This window comes from Chlorocebus sabaeus, chromosome 20, assembly GCF_047675955.1.
Source record: "Chlorocebus sabaeus isolate Y175 chromosome 20, mChlSab1.0.hap1, whole genome shotgun sequence".
Classification (NCBI taxonomy): domain Eukaryota; kingdom Metazoa; phylum Chordata; class Mammalia; order Primates; family Cercopithecidae; genus Chlorocebus; species Chlorocebus sabaeus.
Genome location: NC_132923.1, coordinates 101084464 through 101106213, shown reverse-complemented (window position 1 = coordinate 101106213; position 21750 = coordinate 101084464). Strand labels below are relative to the sequence as shown.

General features: G+C 36.4%; 1 protein-coding gene across 4 annotated transcripts in view; it reads left to right on the top strand.

Annotated features, from left to right (window-relative positions):
* AGO3 (argonaute RISC catalytic component 3) overlaps nt 1–21750 on the top strand; it is a 139720-nt gene that overhangs the window by 27014 nt on the left and 90956 nt on the right. For 3 of the 4 annotated variants that reach the window (XM_007979423.3, XM_007979422.3, XM_037997061.2), the window contains 3 exons: nt 7635–7755; nt 12824–13032; nt 14491–14627. In XM_007979423.3, coding sequence (XP_007977614.1) covers nt 7635–7755; nt 12824–13032; nt 14491–14627 — 467 coding nt within the window. Of the gene's footprint in view, nt 1–7634; nt 7756–12823; nt 13033–13559; nt 14089–14490; nt 14628–21750 lie in introns of those variants that run through there. The other variant, XM_073007487.1, reaches the window with a different exon arrangement.

Sequence of the window (21750 nt, the reverse complement as noted above, 5' to 3'; positions counted from 1 at the left end):
AAGGATAGTAGGATAGGCTGTACCCCTTTAGAAGATCTAATGTATGCAGGTAGATTTCATTTTTGGAGTAATTACCAGTTATTCTTAAGGATTCTTAAATTCTAGCTTGACGTTCTAAAAAACACCACAGTGTAATTCTGCAAGTATTCTTTTCTTCTCAGACTAAGGTTATTATTGAAAGGAAGCCACTGAAGATTGGTTAGATGTTCTTATCCGTGTTTACTCAGATTTTGTTTCCCAAATTACTTTCCCAATCACTGTTTTAGAAGTTAAAATATTTTATGTATTTTTGTTAGTCTAGTTTTACTACTTATGGTAAACTAAGAACTGGTTTAACAATATACACTTAAATATTTTGCTAAAAGTACTATATTTGAACAAAAGATTCCACTCCTAACCCTGTTGTTATAATAAAAGACTAATGTCATAAAATATAGAGGAAACCCAGTTATCAGTTTATGTTGATTATCAGAATTATTCATTTTTTGTGTTAATTTACTATATTTGATGCTAAAACATTGTAGTGTATTCATTTGTTATTTGGAAGACTTCAGTATAATTCTTAAAATATATTTGTGAGATAATTATGCTTAGATTTTAATAGAAAAATATTATACGTGTTTGCTTTTTTAATCTCCAAATTATTTTCATTAATATCCTATTTGGTTCCCGAGACTGTTATCTCATTTTTATTGATAAACTCAAATCAGAGAGGTTAAATAACTTTCTTAACAACTTAGTGACAGAATGGGACTAAAAACTTTTGCCTACTTATTTCAGTACATATATTTTAAAGGTTTCTCAGTTTGGTAGTTTCTCAATTCCAAGTTTCATTGTAATACAATAGTACCTTTGTTACTGTAGCTGACTAGATGGCTTAGGACACTAGATAAATTACTATTTTAAAGAGTTGTTTTCTCTAGTTCCACATGCTTACCTGTTAAAGATTCTAATAAACTACGCTTTTCCATAATGTCCTTTAAGATAAGAAATGAGAAATTGCTCTCCCTAGGTTTGTCATTTTGTTAGCTTGCACACTAAAATATGCTGGATACCTATATTCCCAGTTACTCAGAAGGCCAAGGCAGGAGGATCACTTGAGCCCAAGAGTTCTAGGTTACAGTAAACTATGATCACATCACTGCACTCGAGACTGGGCAACAGAGCAAGACGTGGTCTCAAAAAAAATTTTTTTTTTTCGCTAAAAGTCTAAATATATGAATCTGGCCAGGCACGGTGGCTCACACCTGTAATCTCAACACTCTGGGAGGCTGAGACAGGAGGATTGCTTGAACCCAGGAGTTCGAGACTAGCATGGACAACATAGTGAGACCCCATCTCTTTAAAAAAAAAATTCTAAATATATGAATTAATTGCATCATATTAGTGAGAGGTTAAAAAAATAATAACTCGTGGCCCTCATGAAAGATGACTCTGTTTGTAGTGTTGGTTTTGTCAGTTATGAACTTAAAAAACTGTCGAGTGAAAAAATTGACCAGTATACTATAGAATTCCAATACTTTTTCCTTAAGACTCTGAATAAATTGTCAAATGTAAGTGTAATTATTCATAAGAGCACTATCTAATGCCATGATACGATTTACTGTGATAAAATTTACAACATTTCATTATTTGGTATTTTTAAAATTAAATTTTACTATAAGAGGGTATCACGGATATTTCATTTTAATCTTAAATTTGTATCTTCCCTGACAGTTGGTCATATAGCAGCTCTTTGAACAGTTCTAGCAAAGATGAACTCAGGTACTTTATAAGGTAGTGTAACTTACTTTTAAATAACTGGTGGTTAGAAAATCATGAAAATTTTGCTCCAAAATCTGTCTAATGTTCCAACTATTTTTCCTAGTTCTTTCTACTTAGTTTTTCACATGACAATCTATCAAAATAGCCAAAGACTTATTCTGTAATTTTCTTTTGAGTCTTTCCTATTCCAGACTAAAAATCCTTGGTTTGATTTATGTTTACTCATATTACGTGATTTTCTATCAGGATTGCCTCCTCCTCGTTATATTTGAATTTTTTAGGGTCTTACATTTTTCACAAATTCAACAGAGTACTCCAAGATGTAAAATGATCTGTTTTAATATATGGTGGGATAGTTACCTGCCTTATTAAGTGGGTTATCTGAGTACTTAAATATATGCAACCTCAGTTTTTTTACTTTTGAGGAAGCCACATCATACTGTTAGCTCATTTGGGGCTTGTAGTCATTTAGAGCCCTTGTCCACAGTAGCAGTGGGTAAGCTGAGATTTTCTAATTTGTTCTTATTACAATTGAAGTGTTTAGACATAAGTGTTTAGGTATTACAGTTACCCTTATTATGTTTCTTCTTCATTTTGTTCATTGTTGTAGTTAGTAGCTTTTAACATACTAATTTATGTTTTTAACATGCTAGTCATGTCCTCCAAGTATGTGTTGTTGGAGGTTTCTTAGCCAACAGGTATTTATTAATTACTTACTGTATGTAGGGCACTAGATATGCTTCCTTTCTGTATGGTATTGATAGTTTTCTAAGGTAGAAAATTATTCCAGTGTTCAAGTGTACTTAGAAAAAGTAGGAAACTTACCCTGCCCCATAATAAACACTCTAGTAATAGTGAAAACATATGGTACTGGCCAGGCGTGTTGGCTCACGCCTGTAATCCCAGCACTTTGGGAGGCCGAGGCGGGTGGATCACAAGGTCAGGAGATTGAGACCATCCTGGCTAACACGGTGAAACCCCATCTCTACTAAAAATACAAAAAATTAGCTGGGCATGGTGGCAGGTGCCTGTAGTCCTAGCTACTTGGGAGGCTGAGGCAGGAGAATGGTGTGAACCCAGGAGGCGGAGCTGCAGTGATATGAGATCGCGCCACTGCACTCCAGCCTCAGTAACAGAGCGAGACTCCGTCTCAAAAAAAAAAAAGAAAACATATGGTACTGGCACAAGAACAGACAAACAGAACACTGGGACAGTATAGAGAACTCAGATTGGTTTATATATGAGAAGTGAATGAGATAAAAATGCCATTACAAATTGATTAGTTAAGTATAAGCTTGATTTAGTAGGTGGCATGAAGAAACCTGCTCACTAGATGGAGATAAATAAAATTGGGTCCTTGCTGTTTATAAAGAAGGACTAAAATAATGTAGACAAAACTATAAAGTTAATAAAACATGATTTATCTTTCTGACTTAGTATTAGGAAAGTATTTCTTAATACCTCAAAAGCTTGAAGTCATAAGGGAAATTTAATTTGATGAAGTTCTCAAATTCATTAGTAATAAGAGAAATCTAAATTAAAACATTCTTTTAGTTTATACCAATTAGGCTAACAAAAATTAGAAAGCAAAGCTAGATAATGCTACATACTGGCTGGACACAGGGAAATAGGAGCCTCAAGGAGTGCCGATTAGTGTAGTCAGTCTTGAGAACAATTTGACAGTTCATCATTTTCTTGATAAGATTCACTTTGACCTAACAGTCTGTTTCTGGGTCTATAAGCAGAGATTAATTCTCACATGGGTTCGTAAGGGGACATGTAAGGAGATAATTCATTTCAACATTGTTTTTGATGACTGGCCATTAAAGATACTGTGAATCTGCAATGCTGCGGGAGTGGATAGACAACATGTGGAGTACTTTGCATCAATCAGAAACAATGAACCAAGTCACTGAAATTGTATACAACCAGTTTTTTACAGATTAAATCTTTAAAAATAATAAAAATAGATATACTATAATAAATATACTACAGCAACATCAATAGGTTTTAAAACATCTAATGCAGAGGGTAAAAGGAGGAAAACATAGAAATAGAAGAATGTTTGTCAAACAAATTAGAAGAATAACTTCTTGGGAAGGGGAAGGGGGATAGGATATGGAGATGGAAAGAAATGAATCAGTTAGAAGAGAGGTATTATACAGATGATGATAACACACTGTGAACTGAGGAGTATGATTAAATATTTTGTACCTGAGGAATAAAAGTGGGACTTGGGAACTTATTTAACAGTGAATGTAAATGGGGTTGGAGTTTAAAAAAAAAAGACTAAGAACATAAAAAAGAAACTTAAAATAATCTAGGTACGAGGACATGAGGCTTTTCTTTAGGATTGTGGAAATTGGGAATGGAAAGTAAAGGACTGGTATAAGAAATACTGCAAAGACGTGGTGTCCACAACCAGTTGGGTGCAGAGATGAGCCAAGTTTTGAATCTGGGTAACTGGGAAGATGGAGATACTATTAGTTAAAGAGGAGTAGCAAACAGAAGATAACCACATTTAACTCTGACGAGATGTGTTGAATTCGGCTTAAGATATATTCCATTGGAGGTTCCAGCATTTCATTGAGGTAGGTTATTCACTGTTAGAGCATTTATTGAGGATATACTATGTGTTAGGCCTCAAAGCAGGATATATATATATGTGTTTTTTTGCCAAAATTGTAGCAAAAAATTGTGTATGTGTATGTATATATCCTGCTTTGATATATAAGTATACATTTATGTATGAACATATGTATGTATATTTAACTTATTTTAAGTTCAGAGGTATATGTACAGGTTTGTTATATAGGTAAATTTGTGTCACAGGGGTTTATTGTCACCCAGGTATTAAGCCTAGTACCCGTTAGTTATTTTGCCTGATACTCTCCCTCCTCCCACCCTTCACCCTCTGGTAGACCCCAGTGTCTATAGTTCTCACCTGTGGGTCCATATGTTCTCATCATTTAGCTCCCACTTATTAAGTGAGAGCATGCGGTATTTGGGTTTCTATTCCTGCGATAGTTTGCTAAGGATAACGGCCTCTAGCTCTGTACATGTTCTGCAGAGTACATGATCTTATTCTTTTTTGTGACTGTATAGTATTCCATGGTGTGTATGTACCACATTTTCTTAATCCAGTGTACCATTGATGGGCATTTAGGTTGATTCCATGTCTTTGCTATTCTGAATAGTGCTGCAGTGAATATACACATGCATATATCTTTATGATAGAAAAATTTATATTTCTTTGGGTATATACCTAGTAACGGGATTGCTGGGTTAAATGGTAGTTCTATTTTTACGTCTTTGAGGAATTGCCACATTGCTTTCCGCAATGGTTGAACTAATTTACACTCTCACCAACAGTGTATAAACATTCCATTTTCTCCACAACCTTGCCAACGTCTCTTATTTTTTGACTTTTTAATAGTAGCCATTCTCACTGGCATGAGATTGTATCTTATTGTGGTTTTGATTCATATTTCTCTACCAGTAATGTTGAGCATTTTTTCATATGCTTGTTGGCTGCATGTATGTCTTCTTTTGAAGTGTCTGTTCATGTCCTTTGCCGTCTTTTTGATGGTTTTTTTTTCCTTGTAAATCTGTTTAAGTTAAAGCAGGATATTTTTTATTCCTAACATGTTTTGGCCCTACTATTTCAGTCTCCTCCATTTTGATCCTTAGAGTGATTTGGTTGGGTTTCCTAGAATTGGTAAGGTTGAAATTATACCAGTTTACTGTTGAGTAAAAAAAAAAAAATGACAAAATGGTTAAAACATCCCAAAAAATTAGATCTGTAAAATTTCACCTAAGAAAACAGCACTTTAAGAGGCTAAGGTGGGCGGATCACCAGGTCAGGAGTTCAAGACCAGCCTGGCCAATATGGTGAAACCCCGTCTCTACTAAAAGTACAAAAATTAGCTGGATGTGATGGCGCGCGCCTGTAATCCCAGCTACTTGGGCGGCTGAGGCAGGAGAATTGCTTGAACCCAGGAGGCGGAGGTTGCAGTGAGCCGAGATCGCACCACTGCACTCCATCCTGGGTGACAAAGCAAGACACTGTCTCAAAAAAAAAAAAAAAGGAAAGAAAAGAAAAGAAAGAAACCAGATTTAGTAATAATGGCCACAAAGGAAAACTTAAAATGGCTGAAAATCATTGAAATTTGTCTTGAACTAAAAAATGAATAGGTGAATCAAGTATTTGTTGTAAAATTTACTCTAGAAGAGACTTGATACTGTTTTCGGTAGTTCTAGTAAAACAAAATTGAAAAGGGTGGAAAAAAATAGAAACTTTGTGCCATGTAGAAAATCACTCTCGGTATCAAGTCAGCTTGATGTTTTTGTTGTTCCCAGAAAATGCTGGGTTCCTGCCCCACTTAACTGAGTTAGATCTGTATTTTTTTTTTTTTTTTTTGAGACAGAGTTTCGCTCTTGTTGCCCAGGCAGGAGTTCAATGGCATGATCTCAGCTCACAACAACCTCTGCCTCCTGGGTTCAAGCGATTCTCCTGCCTCAGCCTCCCAAGTAGCTGGGACTACAGGCGTGCACCACCGTGCCTGGCTAATTTTGAATTTTTGGTAGAGACAGGGTTTCTCCATGTTGGTCAGGCTGGTCTGGAACTCCCGACCTCAGATGATCCACCCACCTTGGCCTCCCAAAGTGCTGGGATTGCAGGCATGAACCACTGTGCCTGGCCTTGAATCTTGTAAATTAGTTTTACATTATATCAATACTATGTGAGTACATTCTCATTGTAATATATTTAGATTTTATAAACAAAATAAAAGCGACCCTGTGATCCTGTCCCTTCCCTCTCTAGAGGTAACCACCATTTGGAATATATCCTTTCAGAGATCTTTACTCTGCTTTTACAAATGTGTGTACAAAAAATAAATGTTGATTTGTGAAAATTTGGTATTCCCTATATAGTCTGTAAGCTTTAAATATATAAGTCTTGGCCAGGCGTGGTGGCTCAAGCCTGGAATCCCAGCACTTTGGGAGGCCGAGACGGGTGGATAACGAGGTCAGAAGATCGAGACCATCCTGGCTAACCCGGTGAAACCCTGTCTCTACTAAAAAATGCAAAAAACTAGCCGGGCTCGGTGGTGGACGCCTATAGTCCCAGCTACTCAGGAGGCTGAGGCAGGAGAATGGCGTAAACCCGGGAGGCGGAGCTTGCAGTGAGCTGAGATCGCGCCACTGCACTCCAGCCTGGGCGACAGAGCGAGACTCCCGTCTCAAAAAAAAAAAAAAAATATATATATATATATATATGTATATATATGTAAAAGTCTTGAATAGCTTTCTATGTCAGTTACATTGGATCAAATGTTTGCTGGGTAAAAATGCAGGTTTTATAATATCCTTACTAGCTAGGTACTATAAGGATGGGAGGAGAAAGGAATACAGGTATGTTTGCTGCTCTCAAGAGGCTCACAGAAGAATTGAAATATATTATTATAATAGAGAAAGTGTTCTAATAGAGATATGTACTAGGTGCTTTTTTAGTACAGAGGAAAGAGTATCTACTCTTGGAGAAAGAAGTGAATATGTTAGGGAGTGCTTAGAGATGGTGAAAGAGATTTTGAATCAGTTTCTAAGAATATTTTGCAGGTCAAATGTGTCCTGGAATTAAGTAATATGCTCGCTTCATTCTTCTCTGTCTAGTGAAATGTATGCCATCTTTTGGCAATAATCAATCTTTTTGGTGTCTTAAGCCAGGGTTCTAAAAGCAAAATCTTTATCGTATTTGAGTGTCTTTTAGAATTCTGACAGCCTTAAACAGTGGCAGAAATTACTTCTGTTAATATTTTTGTATTTCATCTTGCAGAGGATTATATGAATGTATTGTTTCCCTTCTTTAGGGAGGTGGTTGACTCAATGGTTCAGCATTTTAAAGTAACTATATTTGGAGACCGTAGACCAGTTTATGATGGAAAAAGAAGTCTTTACACCGCCAATCCACTTCCTGTGGCAACTACAGGGGTAAGATATGCATTCCTGTATTGGAAAGGTATATTTTTGAAGTGTCTCCTTTTGCACGCATTTATTACCATTTTTATTACAATCCATATGTATGTATTTATCACTGATTGTTTTTAACTTTTTGTTTTGAAATAATTTCAGACTTACAGAAAAGTTGCAGGAATCATGCAGAGAACTCTCATACACCCTTTACCTAGATTCACTGAGGTTCTGAACATTTCCACGTTTGTTTTATTTATTTTTCTTTCTCTTTTGTACATATATACTTATTTTTTCCTGAACCATTCACAAGTAGGTTGCATATACCTTGCCCCATTAATATTTATTTTATTTTATTTATTTATTTTGAGACAGGGTCTCGCTTTGTCACCTAGGTTGGAGTGCAGTGGTGTGATTTCGGCTCACTGCAACCTCCGCCTCCCAGATTCAAGCAGTTCTTGTGCCTCAGCCTCCTGAGTAGCTGGGATTACAGGCACGTGATACCTCTCCTGGCTAATTTTTTGTATTTCTAGTAGAGACGGGGTTTGCCATGTTGGCCAGACTGGTCTCAAACTTGACCTCAAGTAATCCACCCAGCTCGGCCTCCCAAAGTTCTGAGATTTTGGGAGCGCCACCATGTTTGGCCAGTATTTAATACTTGAATGTATATTCCTAAGAACAATGATAAAAACCCTTGTACAGTTATCAGGTTCATTAAATTTAACATTGATATGATACTTTTATTTAATCAACAATACAAATTCTGGTTTTACCTATTTTTCCAATGATGCCCTTTAGTATTTCTTTCTCCCTCTGTTACAGAATCCAGTCCAAGATCATGATACAAATACCATGTCTTTCTTTCCCCAGCCTTTTTTTTTTCTTTCATGACAGTAACATTGTTGAAGATATAGGCAAGTTATTTTGTAGAATGTCCCCCAGTCTGGGTTTGTCTGATACTTCCCCTTGATTACATTCTGGTTATGCGTTATTGGCAGGAATATTATATAACCATTCTTTCCTTATCATATCAGGAAGCACACAGTATGTATTTGTTCCATTATTGGTAATTATTGGTGATGTTAACTTGGTCAGTTGATTAAATTGGTGTCTGCCAGTTTTCTCCTATTGGGGTATTCTTTTTCTCCTTGTAGTTAATAAGCATCTTGTAGGGAGATTCTTTTTGTAATTATGATAAAACATATGTAACATAAAATTTACCATCTTAACCATTTTAAGGTACATTTCAGTGGTAATAAGCACATTTACATTGTTGTATAATTATTATCACCATCCATCCCCAGAATTGTCTTTATCTTACAAAACTGAAACTCAATATCCATTAAACAGTATCCGTTGCTCCCTCCCCTCAGCTTTGGCAACCACCATAGTACTTTCTGTCTCTGAATTTTTGACTATTCTAGGTAAGTGAAATCATAGATTGTTTGTCTTTTTATGACTAGCTTGTTTCACAGTTTATCCACATTTTTGCATGTATTAGAATCTCCTTTTCAAGGCTGAATAATATTCCATTGTATATATATAACACATTTGGTTTATCCTTTCATGCATCAATGGACCCCTTTTGGCTATTGCAAATAATCCTGCTGTGAACATAGATGTAAAAATGTTGAACTCTGCTTTCAGTTCTTTAGATATATACCCAGAAGTAAATTGCCAGGTCATGTGATAATTATTAATTTTTTTGAGAATCTGCTATATTGTTTTCCAGAATGGCTGCATCATTTTACATTCCCACCAACACAAAGAGTTCCAAACTCTCACTTCCATGCCAACACTTGTTTTCTGTTTTTTGTTTTGTTTTGTTTTCTAGTAGTAGCCATCCTAATGGGTGTGAGATGATATCTCATTGTGGTTTTGATTTGCGTGTCCGCCAACAATTAGTGATGTTGAGTATAACTTTGTAGGCTTATTGGCCATTTGTATATCTTCTTTGGAGAAATGTGTAGTCAAGTCCTTTGCCCATTTTTTGAACTGAGTTGTTTGGAGTTTTGGGTAGTGAGTTGTAGGAGTTCTTTACTTTTAGATTTTTAATTTTTTTAGCTAAACTGATGAATACCATTGTAGGAGTTCTTTTTATATATTCTGGATATTAACTTCTGTATTCTGGATATTAACTATTTATATTCTGGACATTAACTTCTTATCAGATATGTAATTTGCAAACCTTTTCTTACATTTCACAGGTTGCCTTTTCACTCTGTTGATTGTTGATACACAGAAGTTTTTAATTTTGAATGGGAAATACTTTTAAGGATCCCGTTGTTCATTAGATTTTGATTATTCTTGCTTGGCAACTGATTATTCTTGCTTGAAAGGATTATTACTATGTAGAAGTGATGATTTTCTAATTCTGTCATTCCTTCTCCATATATTCATTAATCTGCTGTAAGGGAGAATTATTTTTTTTCACTCTTTATTGATTTCACTGCCCAGATTGTCCCAGATTTGGCCGGTGGGAACTCTTTTAAGCTGTCTCCTGTGTCCTTTTGAAATGACACTTTTTGGGGAATACAGTCCTGCATCACCTAAAACAATGAGGATATGCTCTGAGAAATGTGTCCTTGGGCAATTTTGTCATTGTGCTATCATCACAGCATATACTTACACAAACCTAAGTGGTATAGCTTACTACATACCTACACCATATAATATGGCTCATTGTCGCTATAAACCTATATAGGATGTTACTATACTGAATACTGTAGGCACTTGTAAGACAGTGGTAAATATTTGTGTATCTAAACGTATCTAAATATAAAAAGGTGCAGTAAAAATACATTGTAAAATTGTTTAAATGGTACACCTGTATAAGGCAGCTTCATTATAATCTGATGGGGCCACCGTGTATGTGTGCTCCATTGTTGACCAAAAATCATTATGTGGTGCATGACCCTACTTCATTACTTTCTGGCACAAGATGGTCCTGGTTTATTTTATGTTTTCTCTGCTGCAGTCCTACAACTAACCATTTCTCTGAGGATCTCTGGTTTCTTTTAGTTGGTAAATGCAATTTTGAAATGAAAATCTGGGTATTGGTATGTTCACTGCTGCTGGGGTATATGTGCTTCTAAGCCCTTTCAATGGATAGAGGTAGGAAATATATAAAAAGTAGATAAATAAATAAAACAGACAACAAAAACATATTACACTTTATATGGTAAATCTAACACACACACATATATATATATAGGAAATCATGAGTTCACACCTGATTCTTCCAATTCCAGTCTATACTCCATGGGATTCTTCCTTTCCTCACTCCATTCCATATTTGTATCTTTCTTCTTTAGTTAGATTCCTGGCTCCTCAAAGCATCACCACTCCTTCTCATTTGCCCAGTCCTACAGTACATATAAAATAGTTTGTGAATTACTATACTCAGACCACTACAGAACAGAAACCTGCTAATGAATTCAAGGCTTTATTTTGTATGCAATTCTTCTAAATCCACCCTTTCTCTACCCCTGGAATGAAGACTGTCGTCAGTATACATACTGTGTTCAAGAGTTACTTGAATTGGTGCTTCCTTTTTCTTTTCTTTTAATGTGGTTATGTTATTTATATGAAATTTATTTGGGTTCATTTTATTCTGTTTATGATATTCTGTTTTAATTTTTTCCCTCCATTTTTATTTATTTATTTATTTAGACAGGGTCTTGCTCTGTAACCCAGGCTGGAGTTCATTGGCACACTCACGGCTCACTGCAGCCTCAACCTCTTAGGCTCAAACGATCCTACTGCCTCAGCCTCCCAAGCAGCTGGTGTGCACCACCACACCTGGCTAATTTAATTTTGTAGAGATTAGGTCTTACTCTGTTGCCTAGGTTGGTTTAAAATTCCCTGGCTCAAGCAGTCCTCCTGCCTTAGCATCCCAAGGTGCTGGGATTACAGGCATAAATTTTTTTTTTTTTTTTGAGACGGAGTCTCACTCTGTTGCCCAGGCTGGAGTGCGGTGATGCAATCTTGGCTCACCGCACCCTCTGCCTCCTGAGTTCAAATGATTCTTGTGCCTCAGCCTCCCAAGTAGCTGGGATTACAGACGTGCCACCACGCCCGGCTAATTCTGTATTTTTAGTGGAGGCGGGGTTTCACCATGTTGGCCAAGCTGGTCTCGAACTCCTGACCTCAAGTGATCGCCTACCTCGGCCTCCCAAAGTGCTGGGATTACATGCGTGAGCCACTACGCCTGGCCTTTTTTTTTTTTTTTTTTTTGAGATGGAGTCTTGCTCTGTCGCCCAGGCTGGAGTGTAGTGGCGCGATCTCAGCTCACTGCAAGCTCCGCCTCCCCGGTTCAGGCCATTCTCCTGCCTCATCCTCCCAAGTAGCTGGGACTACAGGCGCCCGCCACCTCGCCCGGCTATTTTTTTTGTATTTTTTAGTAGAGACGGAGTTTCACCTTGTTAGCCAGGATGGTCTCAATCTCCTGACCTCGTGATCCATCCGTCTCGGCCTCCCAAAGTGCTGGGATTACAGGCTTGAGCCACTGCACCTGGCCTTTTTTTTTTTTTTTTAATATGTAGAATTTTAATATGCTTCCAAATGTCAAAATTATACCAAAACGTGTACTCAGAATTGTTCTGTCCTTATTTTTCCAGTCCATTCTCTCCCATCCTTTGAAAGTAACTAGTTTCTTTGTTTCTGGTTCACACTTCCTATGTTTCTTTTTGCAGAAGTAAGCAGACATGTGAATATTTCCTCCTTTCTCACACAAAAGTTGTCATAGTATTTGTAATCTTTTGTACTTTGCTTTTTTCACTTAATAGTATAGCTTGGAAATTTATTCCATGGCAGTTTCAAGAGGTTTTCCTCATTCTTTTTTCATAGCTGCATAAATGTTAGAGCATTTAGGGTAGTTTCCAGTATTTTGCAATGACACATAATGCTGGTGTGAGTAACTGTGTTATTTAAATTTTATCGACAAAAAAATAAAATAAATGATATATTTTAGTCTATTGACTTTTTTATTTTTGCCGTGTTTTCTCTTAGATATTTTTATAAGTTAAATCTAAAATAATTGTATTTATCATTTTCAGCATTTACCAGTTGACTCTTTTCCCATCAACAGGTAGATTTAGACGTTACTCTACCTGGGGAAGGTGGAAAAGATCGACCTTTTAAGGTGTCAATCAAATTTGTCTCTCGGGTGAGTTGGCATCTACTGCATGAAGTACTGACAGGACGGACCTTGCCTGAGCCACTGGAATTAGACAAGCCAATCAGCACTAACCCTGTCCATGCCGTTGATGTGGTGCTACGACATCTGCCCTCCATGAAGTGGGTGCTTCTGCTTTTTTTCTCTTTAGATTTTAAACTCCCAAGAATGACTTGTGCAGGCTTCTCTTGGTTAAACCTTTATTTGCCGTATATTTTGATTGTTCAACTGAAATGTTGAACAAGAATAGCATCAATACAAATTCATTGACAGGAGTACGTTACAGAAAATTATCTGGCTTTTGCAAGTAACTATACGTCATTAGCTTAGCTAATCTCATGAATAATTTTATAGAAAAATATCTCACCCTTTCTCTTAGGATCTAAAAGTCTTAACAGATCTGTTTTCAGATGTATTTCTTTCGTTATATTATCTTGCTTTAAAAGTAATTTCACTGTTTATACAACAATATCAAATTGTGTTGAATTGCTTTTCTTTTGCTTTTTTTTTTCTTTTTTTTTGAGACGGAGTCTCTCTCTGTCGCCCAGGCTGGAGTGCAGTGGCCGGATCTCAGCTCACTGCAAGCTCCGCCTCCCGGGTTCACGCCATTCTTCTGCCTCAGCCTCCTGAGTAGCTGGGACTACAGGCGCCTGCCACCTCACCCGGCTAGTTTTTTGTATTTTTATTAGAGACGGGGTTTCACCGTGTTAGCCAGGATGGTCTCGATCTCCTGACCTCGTGATCCACCCACCTCGGCCTCCCAAAGTGCTGGGATTACAGGCTTGAGCCACCGCGCCCCTCTTGAATTGCTTTTCTTAATAATCCTAGGACCTCACATGTGTAGGGTATGCTCCTGTGTATGACCGCATGTATACTCATGTATTTTTTTTTGTTTGGTTGGGTTTTTTTTTGAGACATGGTCTCACACTGGCGCCCAGGCTGTAGTGCAGTGGCACAATCATGGCTCACTGCAGCCTCAACCTCCCAGGCCTAAACAATCCTCCTACCTCAGCCTTCTGAGTAGCTGGGACCACAGGCATGCACCATCACGCCTGGCTAATTTAAATTTTTTTTTTTTCTTGTAGAGATGGAATCTCCCTATGTTGCCCAGGCTGGTTTCAAACTCCTGGACTCAAGTGATCCTCTCACCTTAGCCTCCCAAAGTGCTCGGATTACAGGTGTGAGCCCCCACACCTGACTCAGTATGTTTTTTTTTAAAGAAAAATAGTATGTCTTGCAAACACATTTATAGAAATAGCTTTTTGTTCAATAATTGTTTACTTGTTAACATTTTTAAGGTTGGAACTGTTAACTTTTTAAAGCCTATTTTTAAGAAATTATTTTAGATAAAATTCATTCTTATTTCAACCAACAGGTTTGAGAAAGGAAAATTTAAGTAGATTTTTTTCCATTTAGAGTGGGTACTTTTTGCTTTCTCAAATTTGGAACATGTTTAGTTTCATACATTCATAATGATGAGCATCATTATAAGTTAATTGTGCTCTAGTCTCCCCTTTCCTGCAGATTTAAATACTCGTATGAGAAGGAAAGGATTGAACATGCCATTTTAATTTTTGTAGATACACGCCTGTGGGGCGTTCATTTTTCTCTGCTCCAGAAGGATATGACCACCCTCTGGGAGGAGGCAGGGAAGTGTGGTTTGGATTCCATCAGTCTGTTCGGCCTGCCATGTGGAAAATGATGCTTAATATTGATGGTAAGGGAACTAAAGCCATATTCTGTATTGGGTGGTAGATTTCTATATGATGTGTGTACATAAATTTTATATATAATTATACATACCGGTATCTCGAAGTAATATTTGGACATGTATTATGATCTACTAGAAAAACCTTTACATTTTTATTACATTTCATTTAGAAAGCCTGTAGAACTTACCTTGGAATGCTGCCAAACATGAAGCAAGCACATGAAGACAGATTTAAAAGCCCTGACAATTATCTGAGCAATCTTCTATTATAACTCACTTTTGCCCTTTTAACTCTAAGCCAACATTTTATTATGAAATATATATATTACGAAAGATAATTCTGTTGAGCATGGTGACCCCCAGATGTTACACCTACTGCTGGTCTTAATGTGATGCTAATTGCATTCTTGTTTTTAGGTGTTTTCTTACAAAATATTTTCAGACTTATATAAAAGCAGAGAGAACAGTATGATGAACTACCACATAGGTAGCCATTACTCAGATTGTCAGAATTTTTCTACCTTTGCGTAATTCGAGTACATTTCTTCCTCCACGGTAGTGTTTTTAAATCAAATCCCAGACGGCATGTTATTTTGTCCCTACTACTTCAATGTGTACCTCTAAAACTATGGATATTTTCCTATAGCAGCAATGTCATTATTATATGTAGGAAAATTATAAACAAGCATTTATTTGTACCCTCTAATACCTGTCCATAATCAGATTTCCCTGATTGTCTGAAATATGCCTTTTTCTAGTTAGCTGGTTCTAATCAGAAGCAAAACAAGATCCACACATCACATTTGATTATTATGCCTTTTTCGATCTAGTAGTCCCACTTCCTTCCTTGTTTTCTTGTTTCTTAATGCCATTGACGTTTTACAAAAACTTGGTCACTTGTTCTGTAGAATATGTTCAAATCTGATTTTGTCTTTTTGTTTTCTTGTGTTATTACCTTGTTCCTCTATCCCCTATATTTTCTGAAAAATAAAAGCTTAGAAGTTTCATTCCATTCTGGTTCAAAATGCTTATAAGTGCTTTGTGTTGTGTCATATTAGGAAACACAGTATCTAGTGGTCCCAATTTTAGTGATGCAAAAATCAGTCTCTAGGTTCAGAGATTAATCAGTAGATGCAGAGATCTTCCATTGTAAATTTCTTAATTAACTTTTGAATTGCTAATGTTCTGTTCACTGATCATTGTGACCCAAATTATTTATTTCACTAGGGATTACGAACTGGTAAATTTTCTGTTACTCTTTTTGCATTAGGATTTGCATTAAAATTTGTATGGAATTTTTCTGTGGAAAAGCTCCATGTCCTGTTGATAATTCGTAAATGTTTGAAAGCTTTCTTGCTTTCAGACACAGCAGGATATTCCTTTCTCATCTTATATTTCTTGCCCAGTACCTGAAATTAGATATTCCTCCAAGGATCCCTGGATCCTTCCAGATAAGGGCATAGTTTCCTCACTTTTTCAGCTGCACCTACCATTGTGTAATATGTGATTGAGGAGGGGATATATTTAACTAGTTTTCTTTAGATGTATACTAGAGTTATTTTTAACTATTTTCTATTTCACATTATTTTATGTATATTAAGATATGTCTGTAAGATAAATTCCTGGAGGTTAGACTGATGAGTTAAGGGCAAATGTATTAATATTTGTAATTTATATCATTATTACCAGATTGCACTCCATAGAGATTGTAAATATTTTTCATCAATGAATGAGAGTACCAGTTACCTTATATCTTTGCCACTAGAATTGTCAAATTCTTAGATTTTCATCAATCAATTTGCAAGAAATAGTTTTCTTGTGTCCTCTTAATTTGTATTTGACTACCTTTTCACAAATATAAGGGCCACTTGTGTTTCTTTTTTAATGAACTGTTAGTTTATATCTTTTGCCCTTTTTTTTCTATTGGATTTTTAGTCTTCTCATTTACTGATAAAGCTTTCTAAATTAAGGAAGTTAGCCCTTCATCTGTCTTGAGTTGCAGATATTTTACCTAGGTTGCTGTTTGTCTTTTGACTTTTGGTATGGTGGAAGTTTTTTTTTTTTTTTTTTTTTTTTTTTTTGCCGTGCAGAAGTTTGTTTGTATGTTGGTGTGTACACACATACATATGTATTGGTCAGTCATTTCTTTTATGACTTTTAATATCTGATAGGACTAGTCCCATTTTCTCTTTTCAGGGTTTTCCAGGCCATTCTTATGTATAAGCTTTAGAAATTCCTTGTTTAGATCCAGTGAGTGGGAGAGGACAGATTGTTATTTTTATTGAGATCCTATTAGATTTATAAATTAAGTTAGGACAAATTGGCATCTTTAAGATGTTATCTTTTCTGTCAAAGAATATACTATGTCTTTCTATTTGTTCAAGGTTACTTTTGTTTTCTTCAAGAGATCTTACAGCTTTCTTCACATAAATTTTTCACATTTCTTTTTTTCTTTTCTTTCTTTCTTTTTTTTTGAGACTGAGTTTCGCTCTGGAGTACAATGGAGTGATCTCGGCTCACAGCAACCCCTGCCTCCCGGGTTCAAGCAGTTCTCATGCCTCAGCCTCCCAAGCAGCTGTGATTACAGCATGCACCACCACACTCAGCTAATTTTGTATTTTTAGTAGAGACAGAGTTTCACCATGTTGGTCAGGCTGGTCTCAAACTCCAGACCTCAGGTGATCCACCCACGTCAGCCTCCCAGAGTGCTGGGATTACAGGCATGAGCCACCACACCCAGGCCATTTCTTGTTATTCCAGGATATTTTCTCCTTTTTGTTGCTATTAAATGGATTTATAGATCCTAACTTGTTATTGCTTATATGTATTCAGGCTTTTGCTTTCTGTATACTTTCTCTCTTTCTGTGTTATTGAAGTCCATTATTGTTTGTGGTATTTTTTCAGATGATTTTATTGGGGTTTCTAGGTTATAATCATCACCTGCAACTAGTGATAAGTTTACCTCTTCCTTTGGATTTTTATACCTCTAATTTTTTTACCACATTATATAGACTAATCAGACAAGGTAGGATTAAATAGTAGTGATTAATGTGCATCCTTTTTCTTTCTTGCTCTAGAAGCATTAAGTATTGTATGTTTGTATATATTGTCATATTAAGGAATATCTGTTTCTTGTTTTATTAAGTATGTTTATCAAGAGTATGTGTAAATTTTGTCCGATGCCTTTTCAGCATCTATGGAGCTGAAGATGTGATATTTCTCTTCTTTTTAACAAACATTGAACCAAACCTAGAGTCCTAGAGTCTTTTAATTGATGCTGTATTCTGTTTGCTAACACTTTACTTTTATAAATTAAAATGCAAAAGTCTGATTAATCTGCAGCCTTCCTATTTTGTACAGTCTTTGTCAAGTTTTGGTATTATTTCCTTAAAAATTCAGAAGTTTTCCATTTTCTAAAATGTATAACAGTTTTAAAATAGTAGTGATATTATCAGCTCTTTTACGATTTCGTAGAATTCCCCTATAAAACCTTGTGACCTGGTGTTTTTTGTTTCGTTTGGTTTGGTTTGCTAGGTAGCTGTTTTAAAACTTCCCTCATTTATTTTGTGAAAATCAGTCTAATAATTTATCATACATTTAAAAATGACTAAAAGTATAATTGGATTGTAACACAAAGAAAGGATAAATGCTTGAGGTAATAGATACCCCATTTATGCTGGTCTGACTATTATGCATTATATGCCTGTATCAAAAGCTCGTGTAACCCATAGATATATACACCTACTATGTACCCATAAAAATTTTTTTTTAATTAAAAAAAAAAGTCTCAGGCCGGGCGCGGTGGCTCAAGCCTGTAATCCCAGCACTTTGGGAGGCCGAGATGGGTGGATCACGAGGTCAGGAGATCGAGACCATCCTGGTTAACACGGTGAAACCCCATCTCTACTAAAAATACAAAAAAATTAGCCGGGCGTGGTAGCAGGCGCCTGTAGTCCCAGCTACTCGGGAGGCTGAGGCAGGAGAATGGCGTGAACCCAGGAGGCGGAGCTTGCAGTGAGCCGAGATAGTGCCACTGCACTCCAGCCTGGGCGACAGAGCAAGACTCTGCCTCAAAAAAAAAAAAAAAAAAAAGTCTCTTCAGGGTGTTTAGGTTCACTTTTGGTAGCTCACATTTTACTGGAAAATTATTTATTTTATTCATATGTAATTATACAGAGTTTTACAAAGTAGTTTCTATTGTTGTTATTATTATTAGTATTTTTTTTTGAGACAGGGTCTTGCTGTGTCACCCAGGCTGGAGTGCAGTAGTGTAATCTTGACTCACTGCAACCTCTGCCCCCCAGGGTCAAGTGACCTTCCCACTACAGCCTCCTGAGCAGCTGGGACTACAGACACATGTCACCACACCTGGCTAATTTTTGTATTTTTTTGTAGAGACAGGATTTCACCATGTTGCCCAGGCTGGTCTCGAACTCCTAGGCTCAAGAGATCTGCCTGCCTTGACTTCCCAAAGTGCTGGGATTACAAGCATGTGCCACCGTGCCCGGCCAGTTTCTATTAGTTTTTGAAATTCTGTGTATATCTGTGGTTTTCCCAGTTTATTATTTTGCGTATTCATTGAGTGCTTTCTGATTAAGAACAAAATATAGTTAATGAATGCTATCTGATTGTTTAATTAAATACTTTTATCCTTAGCCTTTTTTCCTATGGCCTGATTTCTTTTTTGGTAACATATTCTTCCCAATTAATGAATTACTGAAACCTATAATAGAGAATCTTTTCTATTATTCTAGCTCAGGTGTATATTTAGTACTTCAACTTAAATTCTTGGATCAATGAAATAAAATCTTGATGAACTCTTTCTAGAGAAGTAAGGTACCCAAATTTATTGAAACAATTTTTTTTTTTTTTTTTTTTTTTTTGAGTTTCACTCTGGTGTCCAGGTTGGAGTGTAGTGGCTCGATCTCAGCTCACTGCAACCTCCCCCTCCCCAGTTCAAGCGATTGTCCGGCCTCAGCCTCCCAAGTAACTGGGATTACAGGTGCACGCCATGATGCCCGGCTAATTTTTTTGTATTTTTAGTAGAGATGGGGTCTCACCATGTTGGTCAGGCTGGTCTCAAACTCCTGACCTCAGGTGATCTGCCTGCCTCAGCCTCCCAAAGTGCTGGAATTACAGGCGTGAGCCAACACACCCGGCCTGAAAACAATTTTTATTAACATTAAGCTCACTAGAAAACTCTCAAGAATTGTGTTGCAGATCATTTGAAAATATATCTGCCAACTTCCCCTTCCTTCCTGAAGTGTGTTTACAGGCAGAGCAAGTTACAACAGTCTTACTGTTCTTTAAGGATCGAGCAGCTTCCTGGGGATTCTGGAGGCTCAGTTCTCTGGTCAGTGATCAGGACACAATACCGATGTTGAGGAAAGTAAGGCCTTTCTGACAATGGGAATTATCCTTTTTTTTTCTTTTTTTCCTTTGAGACAGAGTCTGGCTCTGTTGCCCAGACTGGAGTGCAGTGGCGCGATCTCGGCTTACTGCAAGCTCCACCTCCCAGGTTCACACCATTCTCCTGCTTCAGCCTCCTGAGTAGCTGGGACTACAGGCGCCCGCCACCACACCCAGCTAATTTTTTGTATTTTTAGTAGAGATGGGGTTTCACCATGCTAACCAGGATGGTCTCGATCTCCTGACCTCACGATCCACCCACCTCAGCCTCCCAAAGTGCTGGGATTACAGGCGTGAGCCACCGCGCCCAGCCAACAATGGGAATTATTCTTAAAGTTATTTTTCTGTCTTTTTAAGCTAGATTAGTAACGTGTACTTTCATTTTATTGGTGGAAATATTTAAAACAATTATTTTTCTGGTGATCACTGTTTTAGCTATATTACAAAGCTTCTGATATGTAGTATTTTTATTCTAGAAACTAGAAATCGGTATTATATTATTTTCTAGAAACTCCACAAATTTCTTTTGTATTTCCCCTGTGCCTGAAATATTGTTTGAGAGACTTTTCAGATTTTCAGAATGAAAATCGTTTTGTTTTCTGGATTTGTTGTGAATTTTCTAGTTTCATTGTATTGTTTAAAAATGTGGTTTGTATTTTTCCTTTTAGAGTTTGTAGAGGTATTTTTTGTAGCCCAATATATGGTCAATTTTTGTGATAGTTCTATGGCTATTTGAAAATAAGTATATTCATATATTAGGTTAGAGTGAAATATCCATCAGAGCTACCAGTTTATGTTGCTTATGTCATTTATTTCCTTAGTTTTGTTTTTTGTTCTCTCAGACTAGGAGAAATAAATTTCCTATTATTAATATCTTTCTATTTCTTTTATCTCCTATAATTTCATTTTCTGAATGTTCCTACTGTATATTTAGAAGCATATATATTCATATCTGTTTTCTTTGTTATGAATTACAACCTTTATATGATGAGTGACTGTCTTTTTGTACTTTTTGACCAAAATTCTACATTATCTAATAAAAGGATTGCACTTCCTGCTTTTGTGAACTTTATCCTATCCTTTAATTTTTTTTTTTTCAGGTATATCTTATGACAACATAGAATGGTTTGCTTTGTGGGTCAGTTTAAAGCTTTTTTTCTGTTTAGTGGATGAATTAAGCTAGATATAGATAGAAAGGACATATCCTCCTATCAAGACACAACCATTGGTTGTGGTTTTGTAAAATTATTTTATGCCATTTTTTATGTTTGTATATATTTTGAATCTTTGAGTGGTGTGTTTTCTGTGCTTTTTAAATGGTAGTCCTCATATTAGAAAGATTTTCCCCCCAGTGGTTATCTTTATACTTACACTTTCATATGATACTTGTCTTCCTCTGTTTTAAAGCAGTCTTTTCTTTCCCTTAATTGAGTAAGTTACATTAGCTTTATTCTCTTCCCTTCTTTCTACTACTTTTAGCCAATATAGTATTATTTTATTGCCCTTTATAATTTTATTCTTTCTTGTTGCTTAAGGTTTTACTGATTGACTTTCAACTTTGACTCCTATCTATTGCACATGAGGTGCAGTCATTGAGCTTATTCTACTTTTTATATTTTCTACTCTTGACATTCATTTGTATATATTCATTCATTTGAATTCCTACATTCTTAGACCATGTAACAGTTTCATTCCATTTGTTTTCAATCTTAAATCTGCA